Below are 15,711 nucleotides of genomic sequence, written 5' to 3' on the forward strand. Positions count from 1 at the left end.
TGGACGGTTGTGTTATTTTTACGCGTCCTAAGTTGATGTTACTTATGAACCTTTTTTCTAAATAAGAAGATAATTGTGTCAAATCACTGTACGATAATTAATAAACCGGGAAGCGTAAAATAAGGTTTCTAGGGCACTCTCTATTAAATACCGTGATATAATTTGCTTTGCCGTAAATTGACGACCGAAATGAAATTAATAGTCACAAGATACGTGGGTAAAGTTTATTCATAGTTACAGCGTAACAGCTCTGATGAGCCCAGGGACAGAGTGAGGCCGCAGAGGAACAACTCATTGTTTATCCATGAAATCTAATGGTGGTGTGTTGTGTTGCCTATGCCACAGAAACCTTTCAGCTGGATATTTAGGATATCTTGAAGCAGTCAGGTGTCCCGCACCTCACGTGAACTCAGAAAACTCACCCTGGTGCCTCGGTACACGTTGCTCTGGGAACAGGCCTCAGTTCATGTTGAGACTTTCATGCTGGCAAAGTGAAAACAGAAGAATCGTCTGTTTCGGTTTAATTTGTTTGCATACATACAATAATCACATTAAACTAAAGCATCACTCCAATTAAAGTGAGTTGGTGAAGAGTTCTATTAATATTCCGGGGGACGTAATTCGATTTGTGTCGAAACCCTTCACACAACTTTCCTCTTTTTTTACGCAGGAACCAACCTCGAACCGGCTCTTTTGGTAACTGTGGTTTAACTTAGTGACAAAATTACAACTTTTACAATAACACCAACCTTGTAGAGCACGTGCCGAGATGTGTGTCCTGAACATGAAGCTCTGGATAAGAGGGCAATAGTCTGGGCGAGACAGAGGAAGAGACAGAATGGATTGTCTTAGTTGCAAACAAAGTACATTTATATCGTAGTATATTTTTCATGTATCTGTATTTCACTTTATTTACTTTACTCCACTTGTGCTTAAGTACATTTATTAGTGTATTTTTTTCTACCTTTACTATGTAAAATGTGAGTACTTCCTCCAAAAGTGCATGTAAACACATATCTAAGTGTGTGCAGCTCTTCCATGTTCTTTATCTTCTTTGACCACACGAAGGGTTAAAGTGTGACAACATTCACATAATGAGGTTTACAGTGAATTACATTAGAGGCTCACCAGGTCCTCTCCACGGGAACCAGGGCGCAGCGCCTCCAGCGAACCGTGCGCTCCTGGGTGGCGAGGAGGTCACAAGTTCCCATGAGGCACTGCCCCTGCGGCGGATCACACTTCCCCACGGGGGAGGGCGGCTCCTCCACTCGTGCGGAGAGAGGGTGAGACACTGGTGAGGCAGCAGGACAAGAGGGGAGAAGAAGAAGTCTCACACCGGACTCAAACCGAGGGGAAGCGATAATCTGGTGCGTCTGAGATCCGTCCTGTGGAATGACCAATCACCCACCACAGGCTAACGGCATGCAGAGTCAGAAAGAGCACCTGTACAAGGTGCTGGTGATCGGGGACCTCGGGGTGGGGAAGACCTCCATCATCAGGCGCTACGTGCACCAGTCCTACTCCAACAACTACCGGGCAACCATCGGAGTGGACTTCGCCCTGAAGGTGCTGAACTGGGACTCGGAGACTGTGCGGCTCCAGCTGTGGGACATCGCAGGTGGGACAGTGAGGACCATGATGTCTGTCATGTGCTGTGTGTGGAGGGGATCGTGTTAAACTGTCACTATATCTGAGAGACAAGTGGATCCTGACAACATGTGCAGGATCCAGTGCAACTCGCTGCTGCGTAATTCAGCATTTTAGGGTTTTTTTTACGCGTAAAATCTGCAAGAACCAAGAAACTTTTCCAATTCAGTTCTGAAAGATAAGTCCGAGTGTTGTTGAGTCGGACTGTGAATGTTCCTGATGATAGTTAGTGGAGGTAAAGTTTGTCTTCATACTGACGCTGTGACATGACTCGTAAAGTTGTGCAATGCACTGTCACTGTGGAGAGCCCACATGTGACACACACACACACACACACACACACACACACACACACACACACACACACACACACACACACACACAGACATATATCATTCACTCATCCAAGGTATGGTGCTGCATCATGTGATTAGGTCCATGTGAGAGAGATTTTAAGCCCAGTCACAGGAGGGTCATTGTGGCCTAAAGGAAAAGCAAAACATCATTACTCAGAATATCTCTCTCTCTCTTTCTCTCTCTCACACACACACACACACACACACACACACACACACACACACACACACACACACACATATGCAGGCACATGCTTTAAACAGTTAATTTGAATCCTCCATATTAGATTCAGTCGACTCCACCTATTTAAAATTCATGGTTTCGAGGAGTGGGGGTGAACTAAGTCAGGAAGGTATGTTTGCTCTAATTTATAAAATGTTATTTGCATAAAAAAGTCATGTAAAGTGCATCATCGTTACAGAATGACTTAGCGTCAAGTGACCTGTGTGATGCGTGTGTCTGTCTGGAGCTGCTGTCTCTCTGCTGCAGATGACAACTCCATGTGACTAATGAAAATCATTCACACATTCTCTTGCACAAAAAGGGGAACATCTCGACCCTTTTTTCCGTTTCCTGTCCCTCGTGAGGCCACGACAGAAACGACTCGAAGGACTTCTAGCAAAGACGAAAGTCAACTAGCGTTGATATTCGTTGTCCGTGGTAAATTTTCTGCTGAGAGGTCATGTTATGTAAATCAAGCAGGATGCACACATCTACACGCTCGGGCTTGGACTAACAAATCGTCACATTAGACGACAGAGCACACGCCACAGGCTCGTGTCGACAGCTGCTCTGACCTGCTCCTCAAGCAACTCATTTCAATCCCTGCACGATACACATACACCTGACATGTCACGTGTTTATATCCTCACAGATATGTTTTATCAAGTTTATTTTCATTTTTAAAGTCGGGCCCGTTATAAGCAGAACACGCTCCTGCACTGAGCATCTCGTTAGGTGCAGCGTGACAGTGAGACACCAGGAATGTGCTGGTTCATGAAATACAGGCGCCGCTAACTGCAGACTTGATACCAGCTGCTTTAGTTGTTTCACTGCAGAAATGTAGGAGAACAATGAGAGTTCCTCATCAGCGCTGCCGTGCTGACGACTGCAGCTCACTCAGTGTGTGTACGTACGTGTGTCTGTCTCAGGTCAGGAACGCTTTGGAAACATGACCCGAGTGTACTACCGTGAAGCCATGGGAGCCTTCATAGTGTGCGACGTGACGCGGCCCACGACCTTCGAGGCCGTCATCAAGTGGAAAGAGGACCTGGACTCCAAACTGAGGCTGGATAACGGACAGAGCATCGCCACTGTGCTGCTGGCCAACAAGTGTGACCAGGGCAGAGAGTTGAACAACAGCGGCATCAAAATGGACCAGTTCTGCAAGGACCACGGCTTCGTCGGGTGGTTCGAGACCTCAGCCAAGGTGAGATGACAGAATTATCCTGATGTTTGGGATCTGGGAAGTTAGTCTGAAGCTCGAGTCAAGACCGTAACGCACGCTATGAGGCATGAGTACCATGTTACTGACAGCTGGTACCATCCAGTGGACGTGTTGTTGACGTCTGGTTTAAAAAAACAAGTTGGCGCTTGACAGAAAATACAGCTTCAAAAAGGCGGCACACAAACCAGTGGGGGATGTTTCCAGCTGCTGAGATAAACCAAGCAGCTGTGGATGTACCTTCTCATTCTCCATGAGATAGATTTACACATCGGGGATTGAAATATACTGCAGAGGGATCTCTAAGAATTTAAACTAAAGTGATTTACGTTAGAACAATTATAACACTTTTATTATATTGATGTTATTTTCCTTAATTTTTAAACTGACATTCCTACAGACACTGCATTATTTGCACATAGCTATTAATTCTACAAACATCTCCATTCACACATCCTCTGTTGACACTGACGTGTTGGGTGCAGCTAAAGTGCACCGTCATCCTTGTGTCATCCAGACTCAGCATTCTGACAGGTCAAAGGTCACAAGGTGCAGGTTCAGTCAGAGGTGGGGGTCGGCAAACACAGATACACATCCGTCTTCGGTCGGTTTTCAGTATTTATATGAAGCAGGTTCAAACTCGTTAACTTCCATTTGATCACGTGAAGGCAGCGGTGCGTGAGTGACCCACATTTACAACAGGCAGTAAGAGTGTTGAAGTACAGGATGTACTGACGAGAAGGTAAATGAAACTGGAATTTAGGGTTATGTACAATCTTAACGGAGACAGTACTGTATGGTAAAGAGCAGCCAGTGAAGTAAGTTCTTCCAAACTTTCATACGTCCTAAATGGCAAAGTTGTTTTTGTGTAATCCTCCAATCAGACAAACAAACGCTCCTCCTCATCCTTTGCCAATTTTCCTGATAATCTGTCGTTTAATTTTCTGTAACGCCGCAGACAAACAAACACGTAACCTGACCAAATGACGACGTCCCTTTTTCAGGATAATCTCAACATCAGTGAAGCTGCAAACTTCCTGGTCAAACACATCATGGCCACAGAGAATGAAATCATGAAAACGCTGGTAGCGGACACCGTCTCGCCGCAGTTCGACCACGACAGAAAGACGAGCTGCTCCGGCTGCTTCAAATAACGAGAGGAGAGGGAGGGTGTGATGGTGTGACGGGGCAGAGCAGAGTCACAGGAGGACAAAGAGGAACGCTCACACCACACGGCCCTCGAAGGACGCCTGAGTACCCACAGTGCAGTTCTGCTTCTCTCGTCCGAGTTGAACATTGTTGTTAGCTGCAGTTTTACTCTCTGCAGTAAACCAGAGCTGAAGGGACATGGACTCAGGAGCTGGACATTGTTAAGAGAGTTTTTGGCAACTCATGGTTCTGTGTGTGACTTCAGTCGCTCTTTGGTATTGATGTATGAGATTATTTGAAGTATTACATAACGTCAGCCTCGCTGTTTGGGGACTGTTCCTTTTAGCTGGTTGAGATACATTTCTCACTTCCTCTAATTTAACAGCATCTCACAAACTAAAAGCCGGAGCCCGGCCGATAAACAATCAGTCAGTATGAGCCTTTCACAGATGTTCATGTCTGCTGATGTGATAACTTTAATTTTACAGAATAAACAATGCAGGAAATAGGAGCATTTAACATTAATGTTTACATTATGTCTTAATTCAAGTTCTGTATGTTTGGTTGCATTTGTGTTTTCCTTTAATTTATAGTTATTTACGATAACGTTTGTGTTTAAACGATAACATCTCAAACCTTTCTTTACCATAAGGGTTTAAAAACAACATCTTAGGAGTCCTCGACAAGTCTTTTATTTTTTATTATATGTGTGTTTTTACTTGTTAACAATCTGTCTGTCTGTCTGAAAGACAAGTTTTGCTCACTTTATTTCAGTTTTTCACTTTCGTGTGACTGATGTTGTTGATTTTCTCTCTCTGTTTAACCTCCACGCAAACTGTGTGGGAGACCTGCCGCCCTCCTGGGATCTAATAAGAGCCAAAGAAAGTAATATTGACCCTTTGCATTGTGTGAACTGAACATACATTTTTTTTTTTTAATGGTTTTAAGTTATTTGCTGTATGCGTGGGTGTGATGCTGGTTAGTATAATGGAGAATCGCAGCCACTGAAAGGGGGAAATATATGAGATCTCGAGAATAAAGTCGTAATCTTTGGTTATGTGTGATTTCAGAGGGGGAACATCAGACGATCGGTAAAATGAGGAATGTGGAGGATCTTGTTAAATTAAACTTTAGTACAAATAATGAAATGATTCATCATCATAAGTATCAGGGTTGTGAAGGATTGTGCAAGAAACTGAGTCTATTCAGAAGAACCGAGAATATAATCTTATTATTATTATTCCCTAAAAATTAAATTGTATGAATTGTACGTCCTCACTAAATTAAGACTTTATTCTCGTAATCTTATTCTCAAAAATCTCAGAATTTCTTTCTTCAACATGTCTCTAAGTCTTGAGTTAAAGTTTTATATCGATGTTGCGTCAAACTCTTCCTCGAGCTGCCTGTCAGGTGAGCCCTGTTTAATCAGGCAGTTCAACAATTCATTTGTATTTATAGCAACGAAAGTGTGGGAGCTGCAAAGAGAGGGAGCGTTTAACACTTCAAAACACCCTGGAGTCGTTCATGGCCCGTGGACGGATCAGGTCTACAGGCCGGTCAGGACCGTGTGTGTGTGTGTGTGTTGTTATCGATGGAAGAGTGATTTTTTTGTTTTCTTGTTATTTTTCTTTTCACCAGAGGAGAAATTGTTTCTGGACATGAGTTCACTTGCCAAAGCCTAACCCTCAGTATCCATGGTAACTAGACGAAGTCATTTTTTTTCATGGGTATCCTCCGACATCTGTGCGAAGCTATTGCTGTATGCACACACACACACACACACACTTTATTCCCTTTCTCACCCACCCGATCCTCCATTATCTTTTCTTCTCCTTTCCTCTTGGATTCCAGCTGCTGCCTCTTTCATTTAAATTCCCTCATCTTATTCATATTAAATCTGCACGGGCTCTTTTATGCACCCAGAGATGAGCTAATTTTAATGGACCACTGTTAATCTTCCAACAAGACGCCTCTAGTTGTGCATGAAGGTGTTTTTAATTTTTCCTCCGGTGACCCTACACATCTGTCTGCACGACGCTGAGGCCTTCGTCTCTTTCCAAACTTGATAAATCCGGTGCATCATGTGGTGTGTCGCCTCTCACACAAATGTACAGGGAGTGTATGATGATATATGATGTGTTGTTTGCCTATGTCCAGCATCTACACGGATTAGAACAAAGTTTTCTTTCTCAGGATTTCAATTTCACAGCGTTTGTTTGGCTCGTCATGAGGACGTGTGACGCGTCGTGTGACATTGCGTTAATCTGGACCTGGGGAAAACAACCACGTGCCCACGAACCCACACGTGTCCTCATCTGATCACATCACTTGTTCTTATTATTTATTGTTAAGTGTTAAACCGTTGACCTGAAAACAAACCAGTTCACAGCCTCATGACCACTGCGACACTTCAGTCTAGCTCCACAAATCAGCGAGAGGAAGAGGCAGCGAACCAACGTCCAAGTTTTATTAGTTTAGCCTGAGAAATGTGTCTCCGGTCTGATCCAGGACTCTCAGGTTCTCATTAGTGAACCACATGACTGAGTGGATTATTCTCTGCCTGAGGGAGAAGATTTGCTCGTCTGCTCTTGGATCATGTTAAGACTCATTAAACGATCCAAAAAATGCAGTGGAAGCAAGTTGGAGAGAATTTTGTCATCTGAAATTCATCAAGCGATAACTGGATGATGGGATAAATCAATTTGTTGTTGGAGTTTGTGTCAAAAAAAACAACAACGTGCATTTAAACATAAAACAATGAAATGAAAGTTTGATTTAATTGTGGGACAAAGCTCTTCCTGTGACAACACCTGGCACAGATCTCAGCTTTCATTACCGAGAATTATCAGCTCAACATATTGTGCTCTTTGTAGTTGTGGAGCTCTGGCTGCCAGAGAACCACCTCCAGAAAACACCCACATACTCTCACAGCGACACAGAAACACAACGGAATGAGCCGAGGGAGAAGTGATACCCAAAAGCCACAAAAAGATCCAGACAAGCTCGTCTAGAGACTCGAAAACAGAAAGAGAAGTTCATGAGGAACCTTTGAAATATTTTCTAGACTGATATGATGCAGATTCAAGCTGACGGCTCCACATCAGATCACGTAGAGAACATTAAAGCAGTTAAAGCAACAGATTCTCACATTATTCAGCTGCAAGTATTTATATGAGAGAGGAGACTTGCTCATGTGGCGCCACCTGTCGTCAAAGAAGGTGAATTGCAGGCATTCTATTCATGTGTGTAATAATTTTAATAGCTTGTGATCAGGTGTGGATTTTCCCAAGATGGTAAACAGGGTTTTCTGGACATACTGAACACACACACACACACACACACACACACACACACACACACACACACACACACACACACACACACACACACACACATCCTTTGTCCGACTGTGACAAAAATAAAAGTAAAAAGTAATTTAAAATATCATCGAGCAAAAGTTGCCTGAAACATTTTATTTATTTTATTTCATTTGTATTAGCATTTATGTTTTTCTATATTTGTATGTTGATTTTAATGTATTTGATTTATTTGGTTTAATATCACTGCATTTACTCATATTAACAAGTTGAAGATGATGACAACAAACATGTTTTTGGAGCCATGTTACAGTTTAATGTTGATTAGTTTATTTAAATCTATCTTACAAAATATGATAAATCCATTTGCACAGTCGTGTTTCTTCATGAGTACAAACTGAGGAACACAGTTGAGCAGCATATCCTGTGGTACACTTCCATTACTGCTCTATTAACACTAGAGGGCAGTAAACACCAGTGTTATCAAGTATGACTTTGACTTGGTGCGAGAGAAAAATGGTCTCAACCAATAAACACATTAAGAATCCACGAGGCTGGAAAAATATGATATGGTTTCTCTGCATCTTGTCATAAATCAATGTGTTCTTGATGTTCACCATCAACTTCTTACTCTCGTCATTTTAAGAGCAGCTGCATTGGGATGATTGTTGTAAATCAATAAATATACAGTATGCACATAAAATACAGTGACACTCGTGTGGAGAAGTTTTTCAGAACAGAAAAGCGACAGGAAACAAGATAAAAACATGAATTTGCTCGTTCTGCATCCATCAGTCGGATGATTTTCATAAAATGTCTCCTTTATACAGCACTTTAAAGAAGACGTGTTCTGCTGATGTTCTGGTTCATAATTTTAATTTTGTGATTTCACTTGAAAGATCTTTAAATGCTCTAATGCACAGAAAACACTTCACTTCCATCAGATTGTCTATTGCTGCAGCTCCTCTTTTCAGCCTCTGTCTCAAACACATTTTAAGCCCAATACGTTCCCGCTCATGATTGTCGTTGTTTTGAAAGGGGGGCGGCAACGTGTGCATTATGCAAATGTGGGGCGTGTGATGTCACAAGGCCCTGGAGGTATCGACCAGTCCTTTCAGGAGCAGCCTTTTATTGGGCTTCTTTAATTCTAACTTTTACATACACAAAAAAACTTTTTAACACACTAAAGGAAAGAAAGTGTGAAAAAAAGGATCATATGTCTCCTCTAAAGTCATTTAAAATCAGTTTTTTTTTTTTTTTTTTAATCGAAGCGAAGCTCGGGAGACGTTCGCAGCCCAGAGGAGCTGTGTCACTGTGGTCAGCTGAGGAGGGACGGCCACAGTGACAGTCAGAAAAAAACACATGAGAGCGAGACGTACGACCGGAGGGTAAATATGACACACAGCGTCAAGTGCTGTTGTTGAGCTGTCTGGTTGTGTGGTCTACACAGAGAGGGCAGAACCAACACTGTGCAGTGCAGGCTGTAGTATCAAACTGTATAAAGACAATAAAAATACACACACACTCTCTCTCTCTCACTCACAAACAAACTCACTCACACAATCATTTTTGTCGTCCTGAGGTTATCAAGCATTGAAGCATGTTCCAAATGCAAACCACTGTTCCTATTTAAATTTATATTCATAAAGCTGTGATTTAAACTATTCATTATTCTCAACATACACTTATAAGCAGGTACATTTCTGCTTTAACCAGAAAATCAAGCTGAATTGTGTTCAAGTGATTCATTTGCAAATCCTGGAAACATTCTCTGCAGGTCATCAATGCTTCACAACTGGTGGAAAAGTATGTTTTATTTTCCCGATGGGGCATAAAGAGGCTTATTGATTTAACTTTAAGATTTTGCAATGCTTACACCCAGAAGCCTACGCTCACACTCAAATAGCCCCTGCTTGTGCTTAGAGTTACTGACTACACCTACTGTAGCATTCTCTCGGTCGGGTAATTTTGACCGACTTGTTGGACGCAAAACAAAATCACACAGAAGTAAAAATCCAAAAGCAGAGGAGGAATCCGAGAGATTCTCGCTGACAGTCCAAGCAACAAAATATCTGAGAGCAAGTGCACAGTTGGAGCACAAGCAGAGCAAGTCGAGGCACAAGCAGGGTCTATTCAGGTGCCAGCACAGGGTTCTGAGTGTAAGCGTCGCAAAATCTCAATGACCAAGTCCTTCTCTCCAACTTAAAGACAACTACCTTTAATAAAGACAAGAGGGAAATGGTTTTGGACACCACGTCAACATGGTAATGTTAGTTTAATATAAGTTGTGTGGTCTTGTCGTTATAAATGCACCTATCTCACATCTTATCATGTTATGATCATAAGAACGCGATTGTTTTATCCTGCAGCCACTTCTCAGTCCACAGTCCACGGTAATGTCATCAGATACTGTTTGATACCTTGATGTAAGAGCTCCAGCTCCATGAAACCATGAGTTTAATGTAGACGCTCAGTGTTGGTGCTGGATATTTATACCGTCTCCTGTGATCGAGTCCCTGCCGGAGCTACACCGGTCCTCCTCAGACGCCATGCGCTCGTCGAGGCCCGAGGAGCAGCCCGAGAGAGACGTCAGGGGAGCGGCAACCTGGACTGTGAGAGGAGAGTGTCTATGTGGGGGAAGAGGGAGGTCAGAGGGCAGTCTGGAGACATGTATTTAGCCAACACCTGGAGCTGCTCCGGCTGCAGGTTGGCTTCGCTGCAGACCCTCTGACACAGTGCAGACACACTGTGACCTGTTGTCACCTTCAGCTGGCTCAGCTGGCTCTTCTCCACGATCAGCTTCTCCCTCTCTGTTTTCTGTGACACACACAAACACACACAGTCTCATCGACATGCCTGCAAACGAGAATCTGCAAAAGAAACACAGATTCAACAAAGATTTTTCTTTACCAGCTTGTTGATCTCACACTGCAGATTGTATATGCATTCCAGCTTCCTCTTGCGGCAGCGCTGAGCTGCCTGGCGGTTCTTGCTGCGGCGTCTCATGTCGTGGACAAACTCGAGCTGCTCCTGCGTGAAAGATTGTTGCTTCAGCAGCTGCTGGAAGTCATTTCTGCTCAGATCCACAATCCAGTCCACAGAGAAAGGCAACTGCACCTGAGAGAGCAGGAAACAAAGTATAACAGTGAGATCATCGACGTCGATGAAGGAGCAGAGTCATAGAATATACTTTTATATGAACTCATTCTGTAAACGACACATTGATTATTGTTGTTAATTGTTGATTGTCGTTCTTGATCTGCCTTATATGAATTGCTATCTTTGCACTTCTATTTTATTATGTGATGAACCTTGTAACTCTGGTTTTGAAAGGCACTATAGAAATAAACTTTATGATGATGATGATGATGATGCTTGTCCATAAAAAAATAAGAAATACTCATAATATCAAATGATTTCCATAGAAACTGTGACCTTTGTGATGTAAGTATTATGGCCATATTTAATTCATATTGCCGACACAATGACATGTAACTAGTTATATAGATATTTGATTTTATCTGCCATCTTTACACCTGGCCAGGGACCACAGATTACAATTAGCCTCTGGGCAAACTCAGTTTTCAGTGGCGTTATCAAATCCACTGTCCCTGAAAATAAATGTAATCAAATAAATATTCTTGATATTGTGTATACAGCCTTTTGTCCATTTTGTGTTTTAATTTTCTCTTTTATCTATGTTGTCTAATGAGGATTTTTAACCAAATGGTTCCTAATCTGCTGATATGTCTGATTCATTGTACTTATACATGAGTTTATATGAGATATATTTTTTCTGAAGTACTATATGTAAAACTATGTTCATTCATTTACTGTGCGCTGAGTGTAGCTATTGTGTCGCATAATTAGAATATTCATTGTTGTTACCTATTTCCTGTCATCTGCCATTTTTCAAGCCCCCGGAGGCATCCTTAGATTCTTATTCTTTTTTTAATCACATCTTCTTTTATAAATGTGTAAATGAGTAAAACTAGGCAGATCATTGTTGACATGTGTTTCTATGTAAATTAAATTAAAGTAAATATCCGCTAATGGAAGATTGTCAAACATCCGAGCAGAGCTGGAGATAAAAATGTAAAGCAAAGTCAGATGAGTCCAGATAGTTATATTTTTACTGTGCGGTTAATAAATTAACTTTTAAAAGCAGAGGTCGGGTGCTGGGTTATTGCTGCTAATGTGTGACAGGAAACGTGCACTCACCAGTTTATAGGAGCAGTGTAAATCATGCATGTGTTTTATCTTGTGTAAATAAAACCACTGTTTGCACTGAGTCGACCTTAACTTAACATCTGCAGACCCGTCGCACTGTCGTTGCACTTTTCGGACAAACGGGGAATAATAGTCTGGACGGTGGAGTGAGAAGATTCAATAACTGTTCTTTGTGTCGCCTGCTAACTCATCGGGCTGAGGCGTCAAATTCGTCTGAGTTGGACTCTGGACCGATTAGCTCAGGGTCACATCACATGCATGCACACACACACACACACACATCATTATCATCATAGGTGAATCATTAACGTGGCACCATAGCGATTCTACTTTCTGTGACGTGAATGCAAACAATCTGATATAATGTACCTGAAAACTCTTATCTTAAACAAACTTAGTAGTGTAATCTACAAGTAGGGTGAACCTGCTGATGCTTAAAGCCGCAGGACAGATTTCCAGAAGAGCCTCAGCAGACTTGCTTCTCAGCTGCTCACCTGTCTGGCCCTCTCTCTCGTGTAGGCCTCACTGTCTCCCTCCGTTTCTGTCTCTGAGTCCTCCCCCGAGTTCAGGGATGACACACCCGAGTGAGACGTGCACTCCGACACCCCCGCTCCCTTCCATAAACATTTGCTTTGGTCCAGATCTTGGAGGAAGGGGCAATCCGGGCTTCTGGAGGTGAGGTTGGCGTGAATATTCAGCCAATTCACAGACGTGGCCTGCAGCTGTCCGCTCCCTGTGTTAGAAGATCTTCCTGCGTCAGGGTCTGACGAGCCCTCATCAGACCCCATGGTGCTCCCCTCTCTGTTCGCTGGCAGGGTCGCTCTGTCCATGATTCCCCTTTCCCCCTCAGCTTCTGCCTGTTCCTCTGCCCTTTGAAAGATGGACACTGGCTCTTCTTCACAAGACTCCCTTGTTTTCTTGTTGTCTTTAAGGTCCAGGACTAACCTCTGCTGCCCCTGTGACCTGGACATCACAGGGCCCCCAGCTGAGGCCCTGGGCAGGTAATGGTGCAATATTAACCCTGGTGACCTTTCACCCAGCCTTGTGCTTTCCCCTGAGGAGACAGCTTCGACACTGGATCTATCCGGAGAGCTGATCCCAGCGAAATGCTCCATTTCTTCCTCCATCTTCATTATATCGTCCAATGTCCCCTTTCTTTTATTTGTGTCTTTCTCATCCTCCCCGATTTCCACATCTCTTTTCTTGTCATGTATTTCAGTTTTCCGTCGCTCCTCAGCTCGGTTGTCCCTGAGTTTGGCAGGATTTGTTTGTTCAGTTTCATTTTTACTGTTCGTGCCGCTGGAGCAAGGTGAGCAGGACAGGCCACACTCATTCCTGATTGCTGCTGCTAGACTTTTCGCCACAACACAAGCATCCTTCCCACAAGCCAGCTGGAACTTGCGATACTTTGGAGATTGCATAAAACCATCATTCGCTCCCTTGGCTGCAGTATCGAGTGTGGCTGCACTATTCTGACTTCCTAGTTTGTTGCTCTCAGATTTCCTGCAGGGCCAAACCACCTCCTGCTGAGACGATGAGTCATCAACCGGTTTTACTTCTTTCTCATCCAACAACACGACATCAGAGTCTGTGCAGCTGTCTGTCTTTGACAACTGCCTCTTGTATTTCTTCTTGCAACAGGTCTTTCTAGGACAAGGGCCCTTGGTGCTGGAGAAGAACTTAGGGAGTAGGAAATCAAAGCACGCCTCGTCCAGGTCTCTGAAACCGAGGACGGAGGCTGAGGTGCGCATTTCTAAGACATTGTCTTTGCCAAAGAGGAGTTTGGACGTGTAGGCAAACTTCAGCAGGGGCTCAAAACCAGCAGCTGTCACCTGTCAGAGAGGACACATTACATTACAGTCTGTCCTTGATCTACTTGATTCACAGTCATGGATAGAAGCCGGTCATTTTATACAATACCGTCCAGATGTAAAAATAGAGCTATTAAACTATTAAATAAAGCCCAGCATTGTAGGGCTGCAACAGGTTCAGCTATACATACTTAACATGTGACCAGGAAAATTCATTTTTTTTATTGTTTCCTTTATTTAAAGAAGATCATGAACGAGTCCTCTGCTTAATCTCGTGAATGAGTTTTCTGAGACAAAAATAGTACAGGGCTTCAGAGATCAAAATGGCTTTCTTATTATAGAAAAATTCAAAATGTTGATTTAGGGCCTCTTGAAATCCGAACCTGTGGCTACGTCTCTGGCCTTGTTTACTTTGTTATTCATCCATCTATCTTGCTGTGTGGAGACATGAGGTGGCGTCTCACCTCCTGTGGCAGAGTGATAACAGCTCCATGCTGTGTGAGGGAGGAGATCCTCTGCGTGAAGTACTCGCTGCAGGAGGCGAGCACCGAGCGGTGGGCCCTGAAGCTCTGACCCTCCACCACCACGGTCACATCACACAACACGTCCCGGCGACGCTGGTCATCCAGGCAGCGCAGCACATGGGAGGAATGCACCGTAGACTCAAAAGTAAACACAGACGCCCGGGGAGCAGACATGGCCTTTAGGGACATCTGTATGTACAAACACACACACGTTCATATCACCACTAACTCTGTATCAGGACACATACTTAATGACATATACATGAAAATAGTGACAACAAAAAAACGTGCCTACCTTACACAGCTGACTTTATTTATATATATCCAAATGGTGAAGAAAGTTCCAGCTGTTGAGCACACATGGTTATTTCTAAATGGAATGCCATCAAACCAGACTACGCTTCCCAGAGAGCCTCATCGCAACTCACTCACAAAGTAAAAACTGAGCTTGACTCAGTCATATGGCCTGTGTGTGAGAATGTAAGAGGGAGGGAGGAAGTGTGTGTGTGTGTGTGTGTGTGTGTGTGTGTGTGTGTGTGTGTGTGTGTTGCAACAGCTCTGGGTGGAACAGAGCAAACGCTGACTCATGCACTCCTGCTGATAAAGGATGAGCAAGCAAGTTTTCCCGTCCAGACCAATCCCACACTTGGATCTGGCGGGTGAAGTAACAAGGCGCTTCCCAGGAAAAAAAAAAAAAAAAAAACTTACCACAAACACAATTCCAGAGATTTAAGGTGTGAATATTAACCCAGTGTTTAGAGAGGATCATGTTCTGTGAAAGTCTTTTAGATTCAGAAGAAAGGGGGATTTACTCAATGAACTGCAAAGGACAAGTTGTGTAGAAATGAATGAAACAGACCTGTTGCACAGAGAAGGAGACTAAGGGTTCTTGTCATTTCATTTTGTGAGTTGTTGGCTTTACGGGAAGTTGTAAATCTTCCTGTGAGCTCCGGGCCACGTCCTCTTTGAAAGAGCATAAGAGCAGAGGTATGATAGGTGAACGGCCGTAAAAGAGCACAAACACACCCTAACGTAATGGAAGATTCGTCCTCTCTGACTTTAAACATTTTGTGGCTTTTAAGGTGTCAGGTATGAAATATCTGTGAAGGGATGACGACATTAACACCGACAGGGAAAGTGCACGATAAAGACCCAGGCAGTAAAACACAGCAGATCATTGATACAAAGCACTAATATGGCCAATGTCACATGTTTTGGAACGAGGAAAAAGG

The 15,711-nt window shown here is 43.2% G+C and overlaps 2 protein-coding genes and 1 long non-coding RNA gene across 3 annotated transcripts; 1 reads left to right on the forward strand and 2 right to left on the reverse strand.

Moving 5' to 3' along the window:
• Nucleotides 1-346: 346 nt before the first annotated feature.
• Nucleotides 347-1,243, reverse strand: LOC138404913 (uncharacterized). The gene is made up of 3 exons (XR_011238654.1): nucleotides 1,129-1,243; nucleotides 750-812; nucleotides 347-483 (listed from the first exon to the last, which is right to left on the reverse strand). It is a non-coding gene; the product is annotated as an uncharacterized lncRNA (long non-coding RNA).
• LOC109635915 (ras-related protein Rab-38-like) lies at nucleotides 1,132-10,732 on the forward strand. The gene is made up of 3 exons (XM_020097404.2): nucleotides 1,132-1,618; nucleotides 3,156-3,433; nucleotides 4,453-10,732. Exons 1-3 carry the CDS (start codon nucleotides 1,393-1,395, stop codon nucleotides 4,600-4,602), a joined length of 654 nt encoding a protein of 217 aa, XP_019952963.1. The 5' UTR covers nucleotides 1,132-1,392; the 3' UTR covers nucleotides 4,603-10,732.
• Nucleotides 8,208-15,539, reverse strand: LOC109635671 (transcription regulator protein BACH1-like). Its single transcript, XM_020097012.2, has 5 exons — nucleotides 14,775-15,539; nucleotides 14,420-14,668; nucleotides 12,639-13,976; nucleotides 10,825-11,031; nucleotides 8,208-10,731 (listed from the first exon to the last, which is right to left on the reverse strand). The coding sequence occupies exons 2-5, from the start codon at nucleotides 14,666-14,668 to the stop codon at nucleotides 10,504-10,506; spliced, it is 2,022 nt and encodes a 673-aa protein (XP_019952571.2). The 5' UTR covers nucleotides 14,775-15,539; the 3' UTR covers nucleotides 8,208-10,503.
• Between the last annotated feature and the right edge of the window lie 172 nt (nucleotides 15,540-15,711).

Source organism: Paralichthys olivaceus, chromosome 15, assembly GCF_024713975.1.
Source record: "Paralichthys olivaceus isolate ysfri-2021 chromosome 15, ASM2471397v2, whole genome shotgun sequence".
In the NCBI taxonomy this organism is placed as follows: domain Eukaryota; kingdom Metazoa; phylum Chordata; class Actinopteri; order Pleuronectiformes; family Paralichthyidae; genus Paralichthys; species Paralichthys olivaceus.

Bases quoted from the DNA above. Each gene is read 5' to 3' on its own strand.
- LOC109635671 (XM_020097012.2), bottom strand. From the start codon at position 14,668: ATGTCCCTAAAGGCCATGTCTGCTCCCCGGGCGTCTGTGTTTACTTTT. The intron at 13,977-14,419 runs GTGAGACGCCAC...CCTCTCTGACAG, and splicing joins TTATCACTCTGCCACAGGAG to GTGACAGCTGCTGGTTTTGA. The intron at 11,032-12,638 runs GTGAGCAGCTGA...CTGCTCTCTCAG, and splicing joins CGAGAGAGAGGGCCAGACAG to GTGCAGTTGCCTTTCTCTGT.
- LOC109635915 (XM_020097404.2), top strand. From the start codon at position 1,393: ATGACCAATCACCCACCACAGGCTAACGGCATGCAGAGTCAGAAAGAG. The intron at 1,619-3,155 runs GTGGGACAGTGA...TGTCTGTCTCAG, and splicing joins CCAGCTGTGGGACATCGCAG to GTCAGGAACGCTTTGGAAAC. The intron at 3,434-4,452 runs GTGAGATGACAG...TCCCTTTTTCAG, and splicing joins GGTTCGAGACCTCAGCCAAG to GATAATCTCAACATCAGTGA.